The sequence below is a fragment of the Cladophialophora carrionii genome (genome assembly GCF_000365165.1).
Source record: "Cladophialophora carrionii CBS 160.54 unplaced genomic scaffold supercont1.9, whole genome shotgun sequence".
In the NCBI taxonomy this organism is placed as follows: domain Eukaryota; kingdom Fungi; phylum Ascomycota; class Eurotiomycetes; order Chaetothyriales; family Herpotrichiellaceae; genus Cladophialophora; species Cladophialophora carrionii.
The window spans coordinates 775,909-790,564 of record NW_008481834.1 but is presented as its reverse complement, the minus strand read 5'-3'; the positions used below and the strand labels follow the sequence as shown (position 1 = coordinate 790,564).

The window sequence follows — 14,656 nt, the reverse complement described above, 5'->3', positions numbered from 1 at the left end:
GGTAAGGATATGAGAGGTAAGGATATGAGAGGTAAGGATATGAGAGGTAAGGATATGAGAGGTAAGGATATGAGAGGTAAGGATATGGATGATAAGAATAAGCTGTCGTATTCTATGCCCAGTTGTAGGAGAGTGTATGGTTCAGACACTTCTAGCCGCGCACAGGGACATGTAGAGACACCCTAGAAACTGAACGCCCACTAATGGGAAGCCTACCTAGGTTCTGGACCAGCTACCGTATGCACGTCGTGCGCGCGGCCAGAGTGGTAATGGAAGGGAAGATAGCGAGCAGGCGAAAGAGAGGAGCAGAATACGGAAGGAAAGAAGGGGACAAGAAATCCAGAAATCCAACAGCGACATCTCTGAGCTTTGTATCCGGAGATCTTCGTCCAACCTGCCGAAGTGATCTGATCTGGTTGTGCCTGACCTGATTCCTACTTGTGATGTGAGTCACATTTACTGTACACTGTACACTGAGCGATCGGACCGCATGTAAAGCTCCACCACCTTATACTGGTATGGCCGTGGGCAGCGTCGGCCACGAGGTGCGTGTTCGGACCACAACTCCACCACAACCACACAGTCACGGCCATGCGCCGCACTCGGCCCGGGCAATACAATCACATCAGAGGTGCGAGAAGAACCAATGGAGAGCTTTCTCGTCAATCTGCCACTGGGAAGCGGGGGAAATGCATGATTGCATGAAGGAGTGATGTGTACCTGTCGCGAAAGATGGGCTGTGACGGAGTGAAGGATCAGGTACCCTTTTGCATTGCTGGATCGCTATGATATTGGGAAGCTGGTCTGGAAATCATCATCCATGATCCATCCCTCACTCTGACCGATCGAGCGGGACCGATCGAGCATCGTGTCATGTGCGTGAACCCGGGTGTCTGATCTAATACGATCTGCTCTGGCCTGGGTATACGTGGACTATGTGGATTTGATGATAGTCGCGGGAGGTACTCTCTACAACAGGACCGCTTGTATCCGCTGCCTTCATGCAATCGGTTCCGCCATTGGTCGAATGATGCCTTGCTTGATCAAGACCCTCGGCTTCGTGGCGTCCTGGAACGTCGTCTTCGTCGTCCATTCAGGACCCAATGGGAGACGGAGCGACCGCTCGTACTGCTGCCTTGACTCAAACGGATGAGGCAGCTCGCTGGCCAGGTACTTGCTGTTCTTCTTCACACGCTTTTCGTTGACAATGACCTTGTCCAGTTTGGCATCTTGTCGCTTGTCTCTTGCCACACCCTTGATGGTCGTCACGAAGCGTCCTCTGGCTCGCTTCTGGGCTTTCTTGCTGATGCCTTCGCCCGCCCAGCTGCCCCAGCCGGGAAGGCTGTTATCGATGACCTGGTCGCCTTCTTCTTCGACTGTCTCTTTCTTCTCCTTAGCAAACTCGCGCTGGATCTCATCGGACCCAGCGAAGATAGCTTGAGCTAATGCGGCTTTTTCGTCCCGCTCGTCCTCTGACTCTGACGGACTGGTGTAGTCGTCCAGTTGGGTTTCTGTGATTTTCGGAATCTTGACGAGAGGCTTAGCAGTCTCTTGTGCAGCCGCTGGAGATGCTTTTTTGGTCTTTACATCCGCCCCTTTTCCGGGCCTCGGTAGCTCAATTGGCAAAGGTGCTGCTCCCGATGACTGGGAAGGGGCTTTGGGTCGTAGAGCACTTTTGCTAGCCGACGTACTGGTTACCGTCGTGGCACCCTTCGAATTCACAGTACCTTCCGGATCATTGTCGGCGAGGTCTTCGAGCTCATTCTCGGACTCGCGCTCCTCGAACTCGCTCTTCTCGACATGCGGCAGAGGTCGAACCGGACCTTCCTTGCCTGTAGGACCAAACTTTTGACGACCGACCGGGCTTTCCTCTTCCTCTGTATCTGCCTCATTTGCAGAATCTTGTTCGTTGTCATCGAGGTTGCGTCTGATATTGCGCATCTCTTCCTCATTGGCAGCTTTCCGTGCAGCTTCGGCTTTCTTCATGAACGCCATCGAGCTGAGTCGTGACTCGGACGTGTCAGGCTCATCAGCGTCAAGTTCATCGAGCTTGATTCTGAGGTGATCCCTTTCCTCGTCAGAGCCGGAGAACCCGTCAAAGTTGGAGGACTCCGAATCTGATGCATCGGAGCCAGCATCCGCCTTGCCTTCCATGCGCCTTCGCAACTCTTCATCTCGACGTGCAAGGTCTGTGACACCATGTCTGGCGTCATCATCCCAAGCAGCTCTGCCTGTGAGCTTGACACTCTTTGCCCATTTGCTCTCCCTGTGTCGCGCACCCATTCTCTCTTCTGCGCGTCGCCGGTCATTCTTTTCTCTTTCTTCGTCTGAATTGAGCAAGCCCTGTGCATCCAGCAGCGCTCTATTTCCTTCGTCGGCCTTCTCCCGCTCCTTGCGATGGACACGACGGAACGCCTTGCTTTTGATCTTTTTGATGCGTCGGGCGCGGATCTCTTCCCGGAACATCAGATCTCGTTGCCGGCGAAGCTCGGCTCGTCGAGCCCGGACTTCAGCCAGCTGCATCTGTTTCTCGTGCAACTCCTCATACTCGTTTTCTCGACCTTCCTGCGGGCGGCCATCGTTCGTCAACATGCCGCTCTCTATCATGATGCTCTGAATGGTAGCCTCGAGATCCGTCATCGGGTGTGAGGTGGAAGTCGGCCCGAGCTGCTTGCCGCTCAACATGCCAGCAGCTGCGGCATCCACGAGCGGGAACGACAGGTGCTCAGCTCGCCGATTACGTTTGACCGTCTCAATCCACTTGCCCAGTTCTTTCTTGGTCTCGTCGTAAGCGGCAGACCGGTCGAGGCGATCCTGCTGTCTCTTGGCCAAGGGCGGTGCAAGTTTGCCAGGAATTCCACCTTTGTATGGCTCGTGGCCCCTTTCCTCGCTACTCTGCAAGATCTTCAGCGATTGCCGCTGACGAGGGTCTTTGATGTATTGTAGTAGATCAGCGGCTGTAATCTTAGCTGAGCTGAGACCAAATTGCGACGGCTTGTCCGGCAGGCTCTGAACACGACGCTGTTTCTTGGGCTGCGCTCGGTCGCCACCTGCAAGTTCTTCGACGAAACTCTGCAGTCGAGAATGATCTCCATCATCGTCATCAGATACGGAGAATGCCGACTCTGAGTCGTCTTCGGCCTCGGAATCATCGCCGTCTTGGTCTTCATCTTCCTCATCCAAGCCCGTCAACGGATCTTCGTCATCGCTCTCGGCTCCTGCACGACGTTTTCGCCGCTTTCTCAAGGCTTCTTGTTCATCTTGATCATCCATATCCCACGCTGTAGCCAGGTCGACGCCCTCATCACCAAAATCGTCCTCATCCTCACCTTCACCTTCGTCTACAACATCATCCTCCGCAACCACGTCTTCATCCAAATCGACGTCTGCGTGCCTGCGAGGTTTTGTGGATTCTGCCGACGGCACAGTAGCGCTCCCTCGGAACGTAAAGTCCGCAAACCGTTCTTCGTCGCTCGCGCCAAACGCATCTTCGCTGTCAATGTCGCTATCTTCGTCGTCCTCATCCACTCCTTCGTGCCACCGGTTCCCCTCCAGGTCGGAGCCTTCGTCTGCAATCTCATCCCCACGTGTAATGTCAATCTTCCTTCTCTTCGAGGACCGCTCGTCGGCATCCGCTCGGCCGCGGGGATCTTCGTCGTCATCGTCGACGTGTCCGAGACGGTGTTGGCGGATCTTGATCTCGTCGGGATTCTCCCGTTCCGCGATCTCGAGGGCATTCAGCCCGCGGTTTCGAGAGGTCTTTTTCTTGCTTGCGGCATTGGTCCGCCCGGGCTGGAGCGGTCGGCCGTGCGCTTGACGAGGCATTGTGTCGCAGGGAGGTAGGGATGTAGAGGCGTTGGGTATGAAACCGCGACGTCTACTCCGCAATTTCTTCCGATTTCAAAAAAAGTTCGAGTGGCGGAGATAAAATGATTTTGCCACGGAGATACAGCACCGATTGCTTGGCGGGACGACCACTGCCTCTTTGCCTCAATTCCTTCAGCGTTCTGAAGGTCGACGATATGGGACGAGGGTAGGATGTCATCCAGTAACAAGTGTCGCGGCATCTAGACGAATATCAAGAATCTCAGCCGGGTATGTTACGATGTACGACACCAACTGGGTCGAGGACACACGTCAATCATGCGGTATTGTCTCGCATTACAGGAGCGATCACGCCAGAACATCGTATGCGCGAGGTGATATAATACGCCCACAGTGAGCTTATAAAACGCAATTTACGGTCACTACCTACTTACTGCGGGCGTGTCCTCTGCAGAGGAAACCAAGGTATCCACAGGCAGCTGACGACTTTCTAGCAGCCATACTTGACGCTGCTATCATAGTTTTGGCGAAGCCTTCGTTAGCAGATCCTCCTGTTTCGCCCACTCGATCACCTCCTCTGCCGCTCGAGAACCCGCCCTCAGCGCACCCTCAAGATATCCTTTCCACTCGTACGCCGTCTCGCCACCGGCGAAATGGATGTGCTTGAACGGCTGTCTGAGTGCCGAACCATACTTGGAGAGCACTCCAGGCGGCATAGCCGACGTGGGTGCGCCACCCAGGTACTCCTCCTCCGACCAGTTCACATAGTTGACTTCCAGGACGTCGTCCTGCGCAAGATGCCCGTGCTCCGGCCCAAGTAGCTCGGCCAGATGGTCGATCACGGCTTCGACGCGTTGCAGCTCGTTCAACTCCGCCCATCGAGCCGCGATGCCACCTGCAATGAACAGCGCCAACGAGTATTGCTGCCGTGTCTCGTCCGAAATGTCCCAGGAGAAGCAGATGGGGCCCTTCAGGCTCGAGAACTTGCCTACCAAACCTAGTTCTCTCCACCAGGCACGGCTGTACGTGAGTATCATTTTGGCATAGACGCCTGGCTTGCTTCGGGAGACGAGCGCGCTCTTGTCATGAGGTAATGGTGGCGAGAAGTGAATCTTCTCGTAGGTGTTGGTCGGGATGGCAATGATTACTTTCCGGCACGAAATTTGGGTACCCGTCGCCGTCGACACCAGCGCCCCTTCGGCCGTCTGGAGGATATTGTCGACAGGGCTGCCGACGAGGATGGAACCAGGCTTCATTTCGTCGGCGAGGCCTGTTGCAATGGCCGATGTACCTGACACGGTGAGTTAGCTCAGACGCCCTTTCAGAAATAGGGCGCATTTCGTGAGTTCTAACCTTGCTTGATTTTGAGGGATTGCGCGCCATACTCGCCCTCAGTAGCGAGACTCATAAAGCCTCCGCCGGACTTGACGTAATCTAGGAAATAATGCATGCCAATCTCTGATGAATCACGACCGACGACCGCGCTGGTGAAGAACGTCATCGCGGACTTGCCCAAGGTGTCGCTGAGACCTCTGCTCGCGGCCCACGTCTCGACAGAGACGTCCAGATTTGAGGGGAACTCGCCGGACTTGTGGATGTCGATGTCCTTGCACCCAGCGTCAACCACCTCGCATAGCGCCATGTTGAACTCGGCGGTCTGGTCAAATTCCGGCTGAACCACAAATTAGTCAGTGCGCACTCACTCAAGACCGGACCACGGATCAGGTCGTGACTATGACTTACCGAACCTGGGATGGCTCGCAGGACTCGGCCGTCTGGGAACTGCCAGACTTCATCTCCCTCAGTGTATTGCTTCACCATGTCCAACCCGAGCCTTTTGGCGGTTGCGAACACTTTCGGCTGCGTCTTTTCGTTGATCCAGGTGGCCCCGAGTTCGACAATTCCCGGCCCACTTTGTAGCTGTTGCGACCGACTTCGACCACCGATACGATGCTTCGCTTCCAGAAGGACGCAGCTTAAACTAGCTTTTTGAAGATCCCATGCTGCTTGTAAGCCAGAGAAGCCGCCACCCACAACCACCACGTCGACCTTCAGCGGGTCTACTGGACGATCAAATGAGCGGACCGATGGCGCCGGGTAGGCAGACGCACGTCCTCCGACAGCCGCTACCACCTCGACCTCGACCTTGGCGCCGGGAATTGCCAGTTGCGTGACAGGCACTAGGGTTGTGACGGGTCGGTTGGGGTTGTCGGAACCATTGGTCATGAAGTCAAGAAACAATTTGACGAAGGCTTCGGCTTGCGTCAATGACCAGTCCACAACGAAGAAAGTGACCTTGATCGCATCTCGCGGAGACGACCCGGATTTCTGCAATACCTCCTCCAGGTTCTTGTACACCGCAGCGGCCTGCTCTTCCAGCGCCTCGGGAATGCTACCGTCGGGTCGTTGGGCGATAATGCCAGACGTGAAAACTAGGCGGTTGGCTTGGTTTAGACTGACAGAGTGCGAGTAGAAGCCGGGGTCGGGCATGCCAGGAGCGTCGTGGAACTTGATTTCGGGTCTATCGTCACGAGGTGCCATACTGGAGTGAAGACGTGCAAAGCTGTCCGACCCGGATGGAAGTTGTTGTCGGTCTGTGAGTTGTTATCTGTTGATAAGTATAATGTGACAGCGTCCAGTACTCGTACTCTCGAGGCCATGAGAACCTATATACTTCCTGGGCGCCACTTTCGGGTCACGCATATGACGCAGGAGCTGTGTTGAAGGACTGGGCGGAGATCGAGAATACGAAGAACGAAGACTGAAACCATACCGGATAGAGTCTTACCTGGTAGTGCTGCCTTTCCAAGCACTGAAGTCCTGGTATCCTCGTTCTGATGCTGCTGTCGTGGAATATTGAGACGCCAAGTTCCGACGGTGGTACCGGCCGTATCGAAGCGCCAATGACATGGAGGTGAGCTAGTCATACACCGCGCTTCCCTCGAGTCCGGAGATCCTAAGTAGGATTAGTGAGTCTGAGGCCCCCAGGTCCAGGCTTTGGACAAGCTGTGGAGCGCCTCCATCGTGGTCCGTACACTACCGTAGTACTGTGGGAATCGAAGATCAAGCCTACTACAGCCCGCATCGATGGCGTTCTCTACCGTTCACATTTCCTTACCGCAGTGAAAGAGAAAGCTCCTGTTTCCGGCTTCGCTAGTGATGCAGTGCACTCTGCTTGGGGCGCTTCTGTTCTGCTGGGCTCATCGCTACATCAGACCATAGGTCGCTGATCCCAGTCTGCATCAGAGTTCTGGCGTATTTATGCCATGCTGAAATTGATATTGTGCTTTTTCATGATGAGATGCAGTCCGAAGGAGCCGTACGCACGCTCATCTTCATCCTCCCACAAATACTGCAGCAGTTTCCCAGCCTGGGTGACTTGGCCAATTTCGACCTTGGGCTCGGAGTCCAAGAACTTCAGGTATTCCCTGCGCTGACTCTCGCAGATCAAGCAAGAACCAATCATCATGAGTGGCCAGAGCAGAATGGTAACCAGGGGCGTCAGCGACACAGGGACGAGCAGGGGGAAGGCCGTGTCGATATGACGCTGGATTGCAATAATGGTCTTGGGATTGTTGACCACCGAGCCACATGATGACGCTTTGAGGAAGATGAAGAGTGCTTGCCGATAGATCTCTCCTGCCCACGCGCATTCCTGTTGCCACTCGATCATCTCGGATAACATAGGAGGTGGTTGCCACTGAGAGATGGAGTCAAGCAGGCACTCGTAGGTGGCCTGACTTTCTGAGCTGCGTAAGCCAGATGCTTCTTCGATAAGTCTCTTCCTCGCGAGGATTGAGACCTGGGGTATCAGCTCGAAGAGTCCTTGACCGCAGCTGAGCATCACTCCATAAGTTTGATATTCCTTGAGGAAATCCAGAGGCGTAAAGAAGGCGTCCAAGGGCAGGGCGCGAGCCTCATCGCTGCCGTAAGGGGTAATGCTATTCACGATGACCAGGTAATAGTACATCTCCAGCGCAAACCCTTCGAGTACTCTTGTGTCCGGGTGTACGTCTTCTTTGGGCTCGTGCAGCAATTTGTAGACAAGTTCACGGCTTGCCCGCAAGTGCGGAAAAATACCCCCGTTGGGTTCGCCAGAGATTGCCTGGAAATCGATGTTAGCAGTTGCAATTTGCCCTGTGGAATCGTGAGCACCGGGAGCGCAGAATGTACCTCAATGTGGCATAGTACAACCAAGACCAGGAGAAGGCGGAGGGTTCTTTGAATATCGTGATGAGCAGATTCGTCTGCGAACAAGTGCCGGAGGTTGCGCAACAATAAGGAGTAGTGTTCACGAGTAGCTGACTGGACGCTCAGGTCACCGCTCTTCTTGAAGCTGAGCTGGGTTCCGCTAAGAGCTAGAACTGCATGCATGAGCAGGTCGTCCGAATATGCCAAGGGCAATACGAGAGTTATGAAAGGGTTGCTGGAGAGTGGCTTGGCCACCAGGAATGTGGCTGTGTTTTCCAGATAGTGTTGTAGCAGGAGGAGGGAGCTCGATTTCAGCAGAAGAGCGCGCTCTCCGCTAACAAATGATGCAGTGAGCGGGTTCCAGAGCATCATCGGTTCTGGATTTCCTCCGTCAATGTCTGGGAGTACAACACTAGTGACTGCGGGCGTGCGAGTTGCAGTTTCGTTCTCGGACATCTGCGGTGAACGGTTATCCAGAACGAATGTGAATTCACCTGAACTAGAGGTATGCGTGCTCCAGGAGGCCGACTGCTTTCGCTCTCGACGCACCGAAGAGCCGGAGCTCAAATGCCGTGTTGCGGAAGGCTTGCTGGCGACGAAAGAAACCGGCCAAACACAGTCAATGAAGTTTCTTGAGCACCCAGCGCAAACCGGCCTTGTCTCGTCGCATTTCTTTCTTCTGCTCCGGCAAGTCATGCATCCTGTCTTGCTACGAGTATGAGCCGGCCTATCGCGTTTCTGCGTTGAACGAAGATGGTCCATTTGGTCTATCACCCAGAGTAGAGGGTCTGGAGTAATGAAAAGACCCAAATCCTTCGTGAGACGGCCCAAACATAGCTCCCCCCACAGAACCTGGCATGAGAGAGGTAGGCGCGGTGAGGTTCCAGGGAGTAATAGAATGTGGGTGAGATAGCGAGCACCTGCGAAGCGCGGTTTGTTCTTAGTAGCCAGGCAGCCCACTGCATATCGTCCCAATTAGGTTAGCGCCGTTTGGTGGCTCCATTTGATTGGAAGCCTACGTGGTTTACTAAAGCGGCAACTCAGCCATTCTTCGTCCCATATGAGTCGTGGTAAGAACTTGAACTGGGACTGGGATCAAGACCTTAATCCCGAGATCTGTATGTTCACGTCCCTGTGTCTAGCTATTGAGTGCCCGCGCCTGCATGCGTTCCCTCGCCACCGAGGGTGAGCGTCATGCATGAGCGGACTCCTACGGCAGCGGCCTTCCACCTGCTCACGCGCGAGAGTCTGCACCTTAGGCTTCTCCTTCGGCTACAGTGTGCTGCTCCCTAGGGATATATGAAGCTAAAGGGCCGCTGCCATCTGCTTCGAAGCTAATGGTTGGTCCCTGATAGTGATTTCTCGCGTGGGCAAACCAGTTGCCGATCCCCAGTAACAGGGCAAAGCCTAGAATAACGGACGTGTAGTCTTATAGAGTTCCAGGTGTTAGCGTGTTCCCGTTCTCATCCCGAGACAAGTATGAAAGATGTATCCACTTACTCATAGTGCTCGCCGATGTCGGTAGGAAGATGGGGAAGTTGAAGAAGATGATGGTGACAAGGGAGAAGGTGACCACGATGATGTTGGCAGTCCAACCTACTACGGCTGGAGTCGCAAATTGGCGAGTGTTAGGTAGATATTCCAGACTTCGTCTTCGGTATATGAGGAGCACAACGGGGACGAGGAAGGAGATCTCCTGGAGCACGATCGAAGAGCCGATCAGGGCGTTGAAAGCTACATGATTTCGCCACCCGTCAGTTGCTGGGAAAGATTATCAACTGAAATTCATACCTGTGTTTGAGGCGACAAAAATGCAGCCGCACACAACCAACATCCCATACGTCAGAAACAGAGCGTAGACAGGCACCTGCAGTGTTGGATGGATGCTGGATATCTTGCTCGAGAAGAGCAGACCGTGGTCTCGGGCAAACGACCAGGCCAACCGAGACGCCGTCTCCTGGATAGCGTTAAGGATGAACATTGTCATGACAATGCCAATGATGGTGAAGACCGTGGCGAGAGCCGTCGATCGAAATCCCTGTTTTATCACGACCCAAGGGATGTACCTAGCACGTGCGCATCGTCAGTACCGGGTGCCCAATGCTAAAGTGGCTCTGGAAGTCCTCACTCGGTGGTGGTCATGATTGCCTCAATATCAGTCAAAGCGTAAAGCTGTGCAACTGTGTACGCAAAGGCTGTTGTGCAGCCAATCAGTACAGCAGTGATCATGGCCCAGGGGACCGTTCGATGCGGCTCATTGCACTCCTCAGCGATATGCATCGAGGCGTCCAAGCCAATGTACATAAAACAGGAAGTTGAAAGTCCAATGATGAAGCACACTCCATCTGGCCAGCCGGTGTAGTTGATAAACGTAGCCCAGACAAACTTTGACGACGCTTTTGGAGACGAGCGAGCCAAGAGAGTTATCAGGGCGAATAGGAACATGCTCAGTGTGAGAGCGACTAGGTAAGTGTTAGCTTCGGGTTCGTGTGGCAGATGGGTGATATCGGCACACATACAGCCGATGTTGTGAGTCCAAGGGGCCTTTTTCAGTAGGAACAGGTTGTTAACCAAGATGAAAGCTGCCACGCCCTCGTAGATGAGAAAGACATGCCACTGCTTTGTCTCGAACATCGGGTTCAAAGCAGAAACCAGTGCCATAATCTGTTGGGCAGGGATGATGGTGACAGCTGCTCCGATGGCAACCCACGAGAACATCGACAGCAGGCCGCACGCATAAGACACACCCCGTCGTATCTTCTTCGGTGCAAGGATGGATGCGAAATGGTATTGCCCACCAGCGGTCGGATAGACACTAGCCAGTTCTGCCAGGGAGATCGCAACGCTCATGTAGGCGATGGATGAGATGATGACGCTATATATCAAGGTGGCCGGCCCGCCTTGCAAAAGTGCGAGCTGAATGCTGCCTGACACTCCAGCCCAGCTGTTACAGATCACAAAGGCAAAGGCGATGATATTCCACTTCGAGAATTGTGTCTTGACGGGCGCGTCTCCGACCGTGAGGCGCTGGACGGTTCCATCTCCGACGCTGGCCACAGAACAGAGTTGCTGCTCTTTGAAGTTTGTAAGTGGCGTGCTACCTTTGATGAACACAAGTATACTTACCCGCAGCCTCTTGTTTCGGTGTTTTGAGCTCCATCATGCCGAGCACAGCAAGTCTCGGAAATGGATGAGGCGCGAACTGGGGTTGACATCCGCAAATACCACATCACGAGATATCCCAAAGATATAAATATTATCCATGGCTAACACACGACCGTCAACAGTGCCGCAGACTTACAAGCTTTGGCTAAAGCTGCAGCCCGTTCGTATCCGCGTCTCTTACTAATGAGTGGTGAACCGCGCTTGGATGTCCAGGTCTGGCTATACAAGTTAGCCCTGCATATCCTGACTTTGGCCTATCAGCTCAGGCTTAACGTCGCTCGCCTGCGATGAGTCAGTGGCACGATCCAGCCCACGCTGAAGTCTACAGCGCAACAGCAAGGAGCCAAGATCTGGTTCTCCGTATTCACTTCTCAACATTCTCCAGGTGTTCATAGTAAAGTTTTCCGCTGATTGATCCGCCTCTTTTTGCTGCTTTGTTGTCCTCCGAACTATCGCGGTAGCGGTTACGCGACACACTAAATCTTCTCCTAGGGGTTAACGTTGTAGGGCCATCTTTGTTGCAATGTCGAGGTAAGGTATCGTCGGCTTGATAGGACAGACGTGCGGCTCCCCAGCTCATCCAGTCGTCAATTGTACTCGAGTCAAGCGTGACGAGACATTGTTCGCCATTGCGAGAGCACTTGACACCTCCGGGATAGTGACGGACGAAATCGATGCGGAGAGCAGTCTTCCTATGCTCATTTCCTGATCCTCTAGCATCCGCCAGAAGCGGGCGTTGCACACCTCAAGCGGTATCCATGGGACGATGCTCTATTAACTCAATGACGGAGTGGACCAGGACGCCCTTCTCACCTGTGCATGGCTGAGCCAAGCTTATCATCATCTTTGCTTCGTCACCGCCGGGATTAATGTTAGATGGCAGAAGCCCAACAGGTAGTTCCGGAAAGTGCAAAAGTATCTTTGACGCTCGCCTACGTCGAAGCTCCCACATATTGCAGTAGCAGACATCTCTGTCCTTGAGTGCGGCTCAGAGACCGAGTTTTCGTCACATGCGGTGTCGTGCTTCTTGAACATGGCAGTCTGTTTTCAAAATTGGGCCCCAGCAACAGGCATCGAGGAAGAATATCAGAGCCCTGGATTCGAGAATAGACCATGCCCATGTCAGAATGTAATGCAAGAGAATTTGAGTGTGAGAAGGGCGAAGATTGACCAAGCTACAGAACTTACGAACCAATAGGAGTCCAAGATGTGCGGAGCTCAAATCTGCCTCTAAAGGCGGCACGGGTTTTGACCCCAATTTGGACGGGTTCTAGATTTCATGCTACCTTCATCTTGCACCATCAGTCTCGCGCTTCCGAGTGTCCCTCGCCATACGCAGCCAGCGACCTCCCGCAGATCTTTTGTGTCAGTATGGTGAAGCCTACATTGGCGCTATGCGGCCGTCTCCGCTTCACCACGAAACAAGTCGGCCGGGGGTTCTATCGAGGAAACCGGACCGGCTCGATGGGTGCCCACACAGAGTACGGGAAGTACATGATCGACTGGCGGAAAACCACACACTTCAATGTGCCTGACACGAAGGACTTTTCGGTAAGTTCTAACGAAGACATATCACCCCTGTTTTGGAATCCCATCGACTGACCCTACCGGATGCGTCCAGCTTTCACCCTTCGTAACACAAGAAATGGAACAAACGCCTCGAGTCGAAGAAGGCCCTGGGGGCGCGCTCTACACACCTCCCCGAGTCGACGGGCTCGAGTTTCTGAAGGCGTGGAAGAAACTCAACCCGGCCCAGTACGACAGTGTGGTTGACTACCAAGAAAACCAGACCGCTGCAATTGAACAAAGTTATGAGGAGGGTGCCGCACAAAACCAAGAATCCGCCCAGCAACAAACATACATGCAGAGTGCGGAAGCTGGTCGAAGCCCCCTCCAGCAGCAGCAAATTCGCCAAATGCACACGACGAGTAGGCGTCTTGGCTCCGCTCAACGGTCCGCGACAGTGGTCTCCAACCCCCCAAGCGCAAAAGAATGGCTCGACATGACTCGCGAAGAACGCAAAGCCCTCATCAATGCAGCCACAACGGCTAAAATCCGCGAACTGAAAAAGGAGCGCGGCGAACACGTCACACCCGCCGAGAAGCAGGCCATAAAATCAGACATGAAAATCCGGCTAAGGCAGGAATTGATCGGGACGGGCATGTTCCAGGACAAAAAAGAGTATGATAAAATGATGTCCGCGGAAGGAAGGAGTCGGGTGAAAGAAGGACTACCCAAGCGGACGCCCGAAGAAAAGAGGGAATTTCTGCTCTCTCTACTACAGAAGACTGGGAACGCGGATGTCGCGCTTGAGAGAATATTGACTGAGCCGGTTTCTGTGGGGAAGCCTTCATGACCAGAAAAGATCAACATCATGAAGCGAAGCCGCCCCCTTTACCTTCGAGGATCGAGATACCCCTTGTGTCCAGCCCGGATGCACTCAACTTGGGGTCTGAGCATGATCTCGCTCCGCTGTGTATTTATACCACGTGCATGCAACGCATATATGGTCACCCCACGCAAGGACCGTACATGGATTGCAGATTTACTCTGACACGGATCGGAGGCTTCAAGGAGATGCCAACCGAAGCTGGACATCATTATATGTACCACAACAGCTGTACTGAGACCCGAAAGGTCATAACCATGGAAGCAAGTGTCTAGGATTGTTCTGATACCAAAAGATGCCACCAACAAGATGCATACACTCAGAGCCCATATCTACACGCGCTTCGATGGAGATCATATCTCCAACCCGTTTAAAGTCTCCAGCCAATATAAGCGGTCCTCGACATATGTACTTTGGCGGCCATGCTTCAAGGCATTGCAGAGCCACTCTCGAGGCTGGCGAAAGCCATGCGATCTGGGATGGACCGCAACTGTCCCGGTTACTTAACCCTTTTCGTACCGACCTGTGAACCGAATCCTAGTGACGGTGTGGCTGCTCCAAATCTGCGGAGGCGGAAATGGTGCGATCCATTCGCCGCGGGAAGATATTGAAAGGAGCCTAGTCCTGGAGCACTGGGGTCGAGCTGTTCGTGTGACGATGCGGCCTCAGGGCAGGTCAATATTTCAGCAGCAGAGGCGGGAGAAGTGATCCCAGACAGATTCTGGTGCACTGGATTAAGTCCACCGCTCTGAAGAGATGATCTGTAAGTCGACTTGGGCACTTCCCGGCCATGTGTGAAGTCTTCGTGAAGGCCTTGCCGTGGTTGGGTACCTTAGGAGTGAGGTTACCTCGCATATATAGCCATCATCTCTCCGCCAGTCTCTGCTTGGTTATTTCCGGGCTTGTTTGGGTCCCCATTACCAGTCGCTTTCTCGAAGCTGCCCTGTGACATAAGCGATACGATTATAAGATAGTTTGATAGGATGCTTCAGCTTGCTCTCTGTGGTAAATCCTGAGCAACATCTGGGTTAGCTGGTGATGGCATTTTGTGTGAAGAATGGATGAAGTGATGGAGGTACATCTGTC

General features: G+C 53.6%; 5 protein-coding genes across 5 annotated transcripts; 1 reads left to right on the top strand and 4 right to left on the bottom strand.

Moving 5' to 3' along the window:
- Positions 1 to 999: 999 nt before the first annotated feature.
- G647_09369 (uncharacterized protein) lies at positions 1,000 to 3,825 on the bottom strand (the record flags this gene model as incomplete). The annotated part of the gene is made up of 1 exon (XM_008733672.1): positions 1,000 to 3,825. One exon carries the CDS (start codon positions 3,823 to 3,825, stop codon positions 1,000 to 1,002), a length of 2,826 nt encoding a protein of 941 aa, XP_008731894.1.
- A 515-nt stretch (positions 3,826 to 4,340) lies between these two features.
- Positions 4,341 to 6,366, bottom strand: G647_09368 (uncharacterized protein; the record flags this gene model as incomplete). Its single annotated transcript, XM_008733671.1, has 3 exons — positions 4,341 to 5,116; positions 5,179 to 5,497; positions 5,569 to 6,366. 3 exons carry the CDS (start codon positions 6,364 to 6,366, stop codon positions 4,341 to 4,343), a joined length of 1,893 nt encoding a protein of 630 aa, XP_008731893.1.
- Positions 6,367 to 7,084: 718 nt separating this feature from the next.
- G647_09367 (uncharacterized protein) lies at positions 7,085 to 8,472 on the bottom strand (the record flags this gene model as incomplete). Its single annotated transcript, XM_008733670.1, has 2 exons — positions 7,085 to 7,930; positions 7,999 to 8,472. The coding sequence occupies 2 exons, from the start codon at positions 8,470 to 8,472 to the stop codon at positions 7,085 to 7,087; spliced, it is 1,320 nt and encodes a 439-aa protein (XP_008731892.1).
- Positions 8,473 to 9,271: 799 nt separating this feature from the next.
- G647_09366 (uncharacterized protein) lies at positions 9,272 to 11,176 on the bottom strand (the record flags this gene model as incomplete). The annotated part of the gene is made up of 6 exons (XM_008733669.1): positions 9,272 to 9,444; positions 9,517 to 9,750; positions 9,808 to 10,082; positions 10,145 to 10,478; positions 10,536 to 11,090; positions 11,143 to 11,176. The coding sequence occupies 6 exons, from the start codon at positions 11,174 to 11,176 to the stop codon at positions 9,272 to 9,274; spliced, it is 1,605 nt and encodes a 534-aa protein (XP_008731891.1).
- A 1,376-nt stretch (positions 11,177 to 12,552) lies between these two features.
- G647_09365 (uncharacterized protein) lies at positions 12,553 to 13,537 on the top strand (the record flags this gene model as incomplete). Its single annotated transcript, XM_008733668.1, has 2 exons — positions 12,553 to 12,732; positions 12,803 to 13,537. 2 exons carry the CDS (start codon positions 12,553 to 12,555, stop codon positions 13,535 to 13,537), a joined length of 915 nt encoding a protein of 304 aa, XP_008731890.1.
- Between the last annotated feature and the right edge of the window lie 1,119 nt (positions 13,538 to 14,656).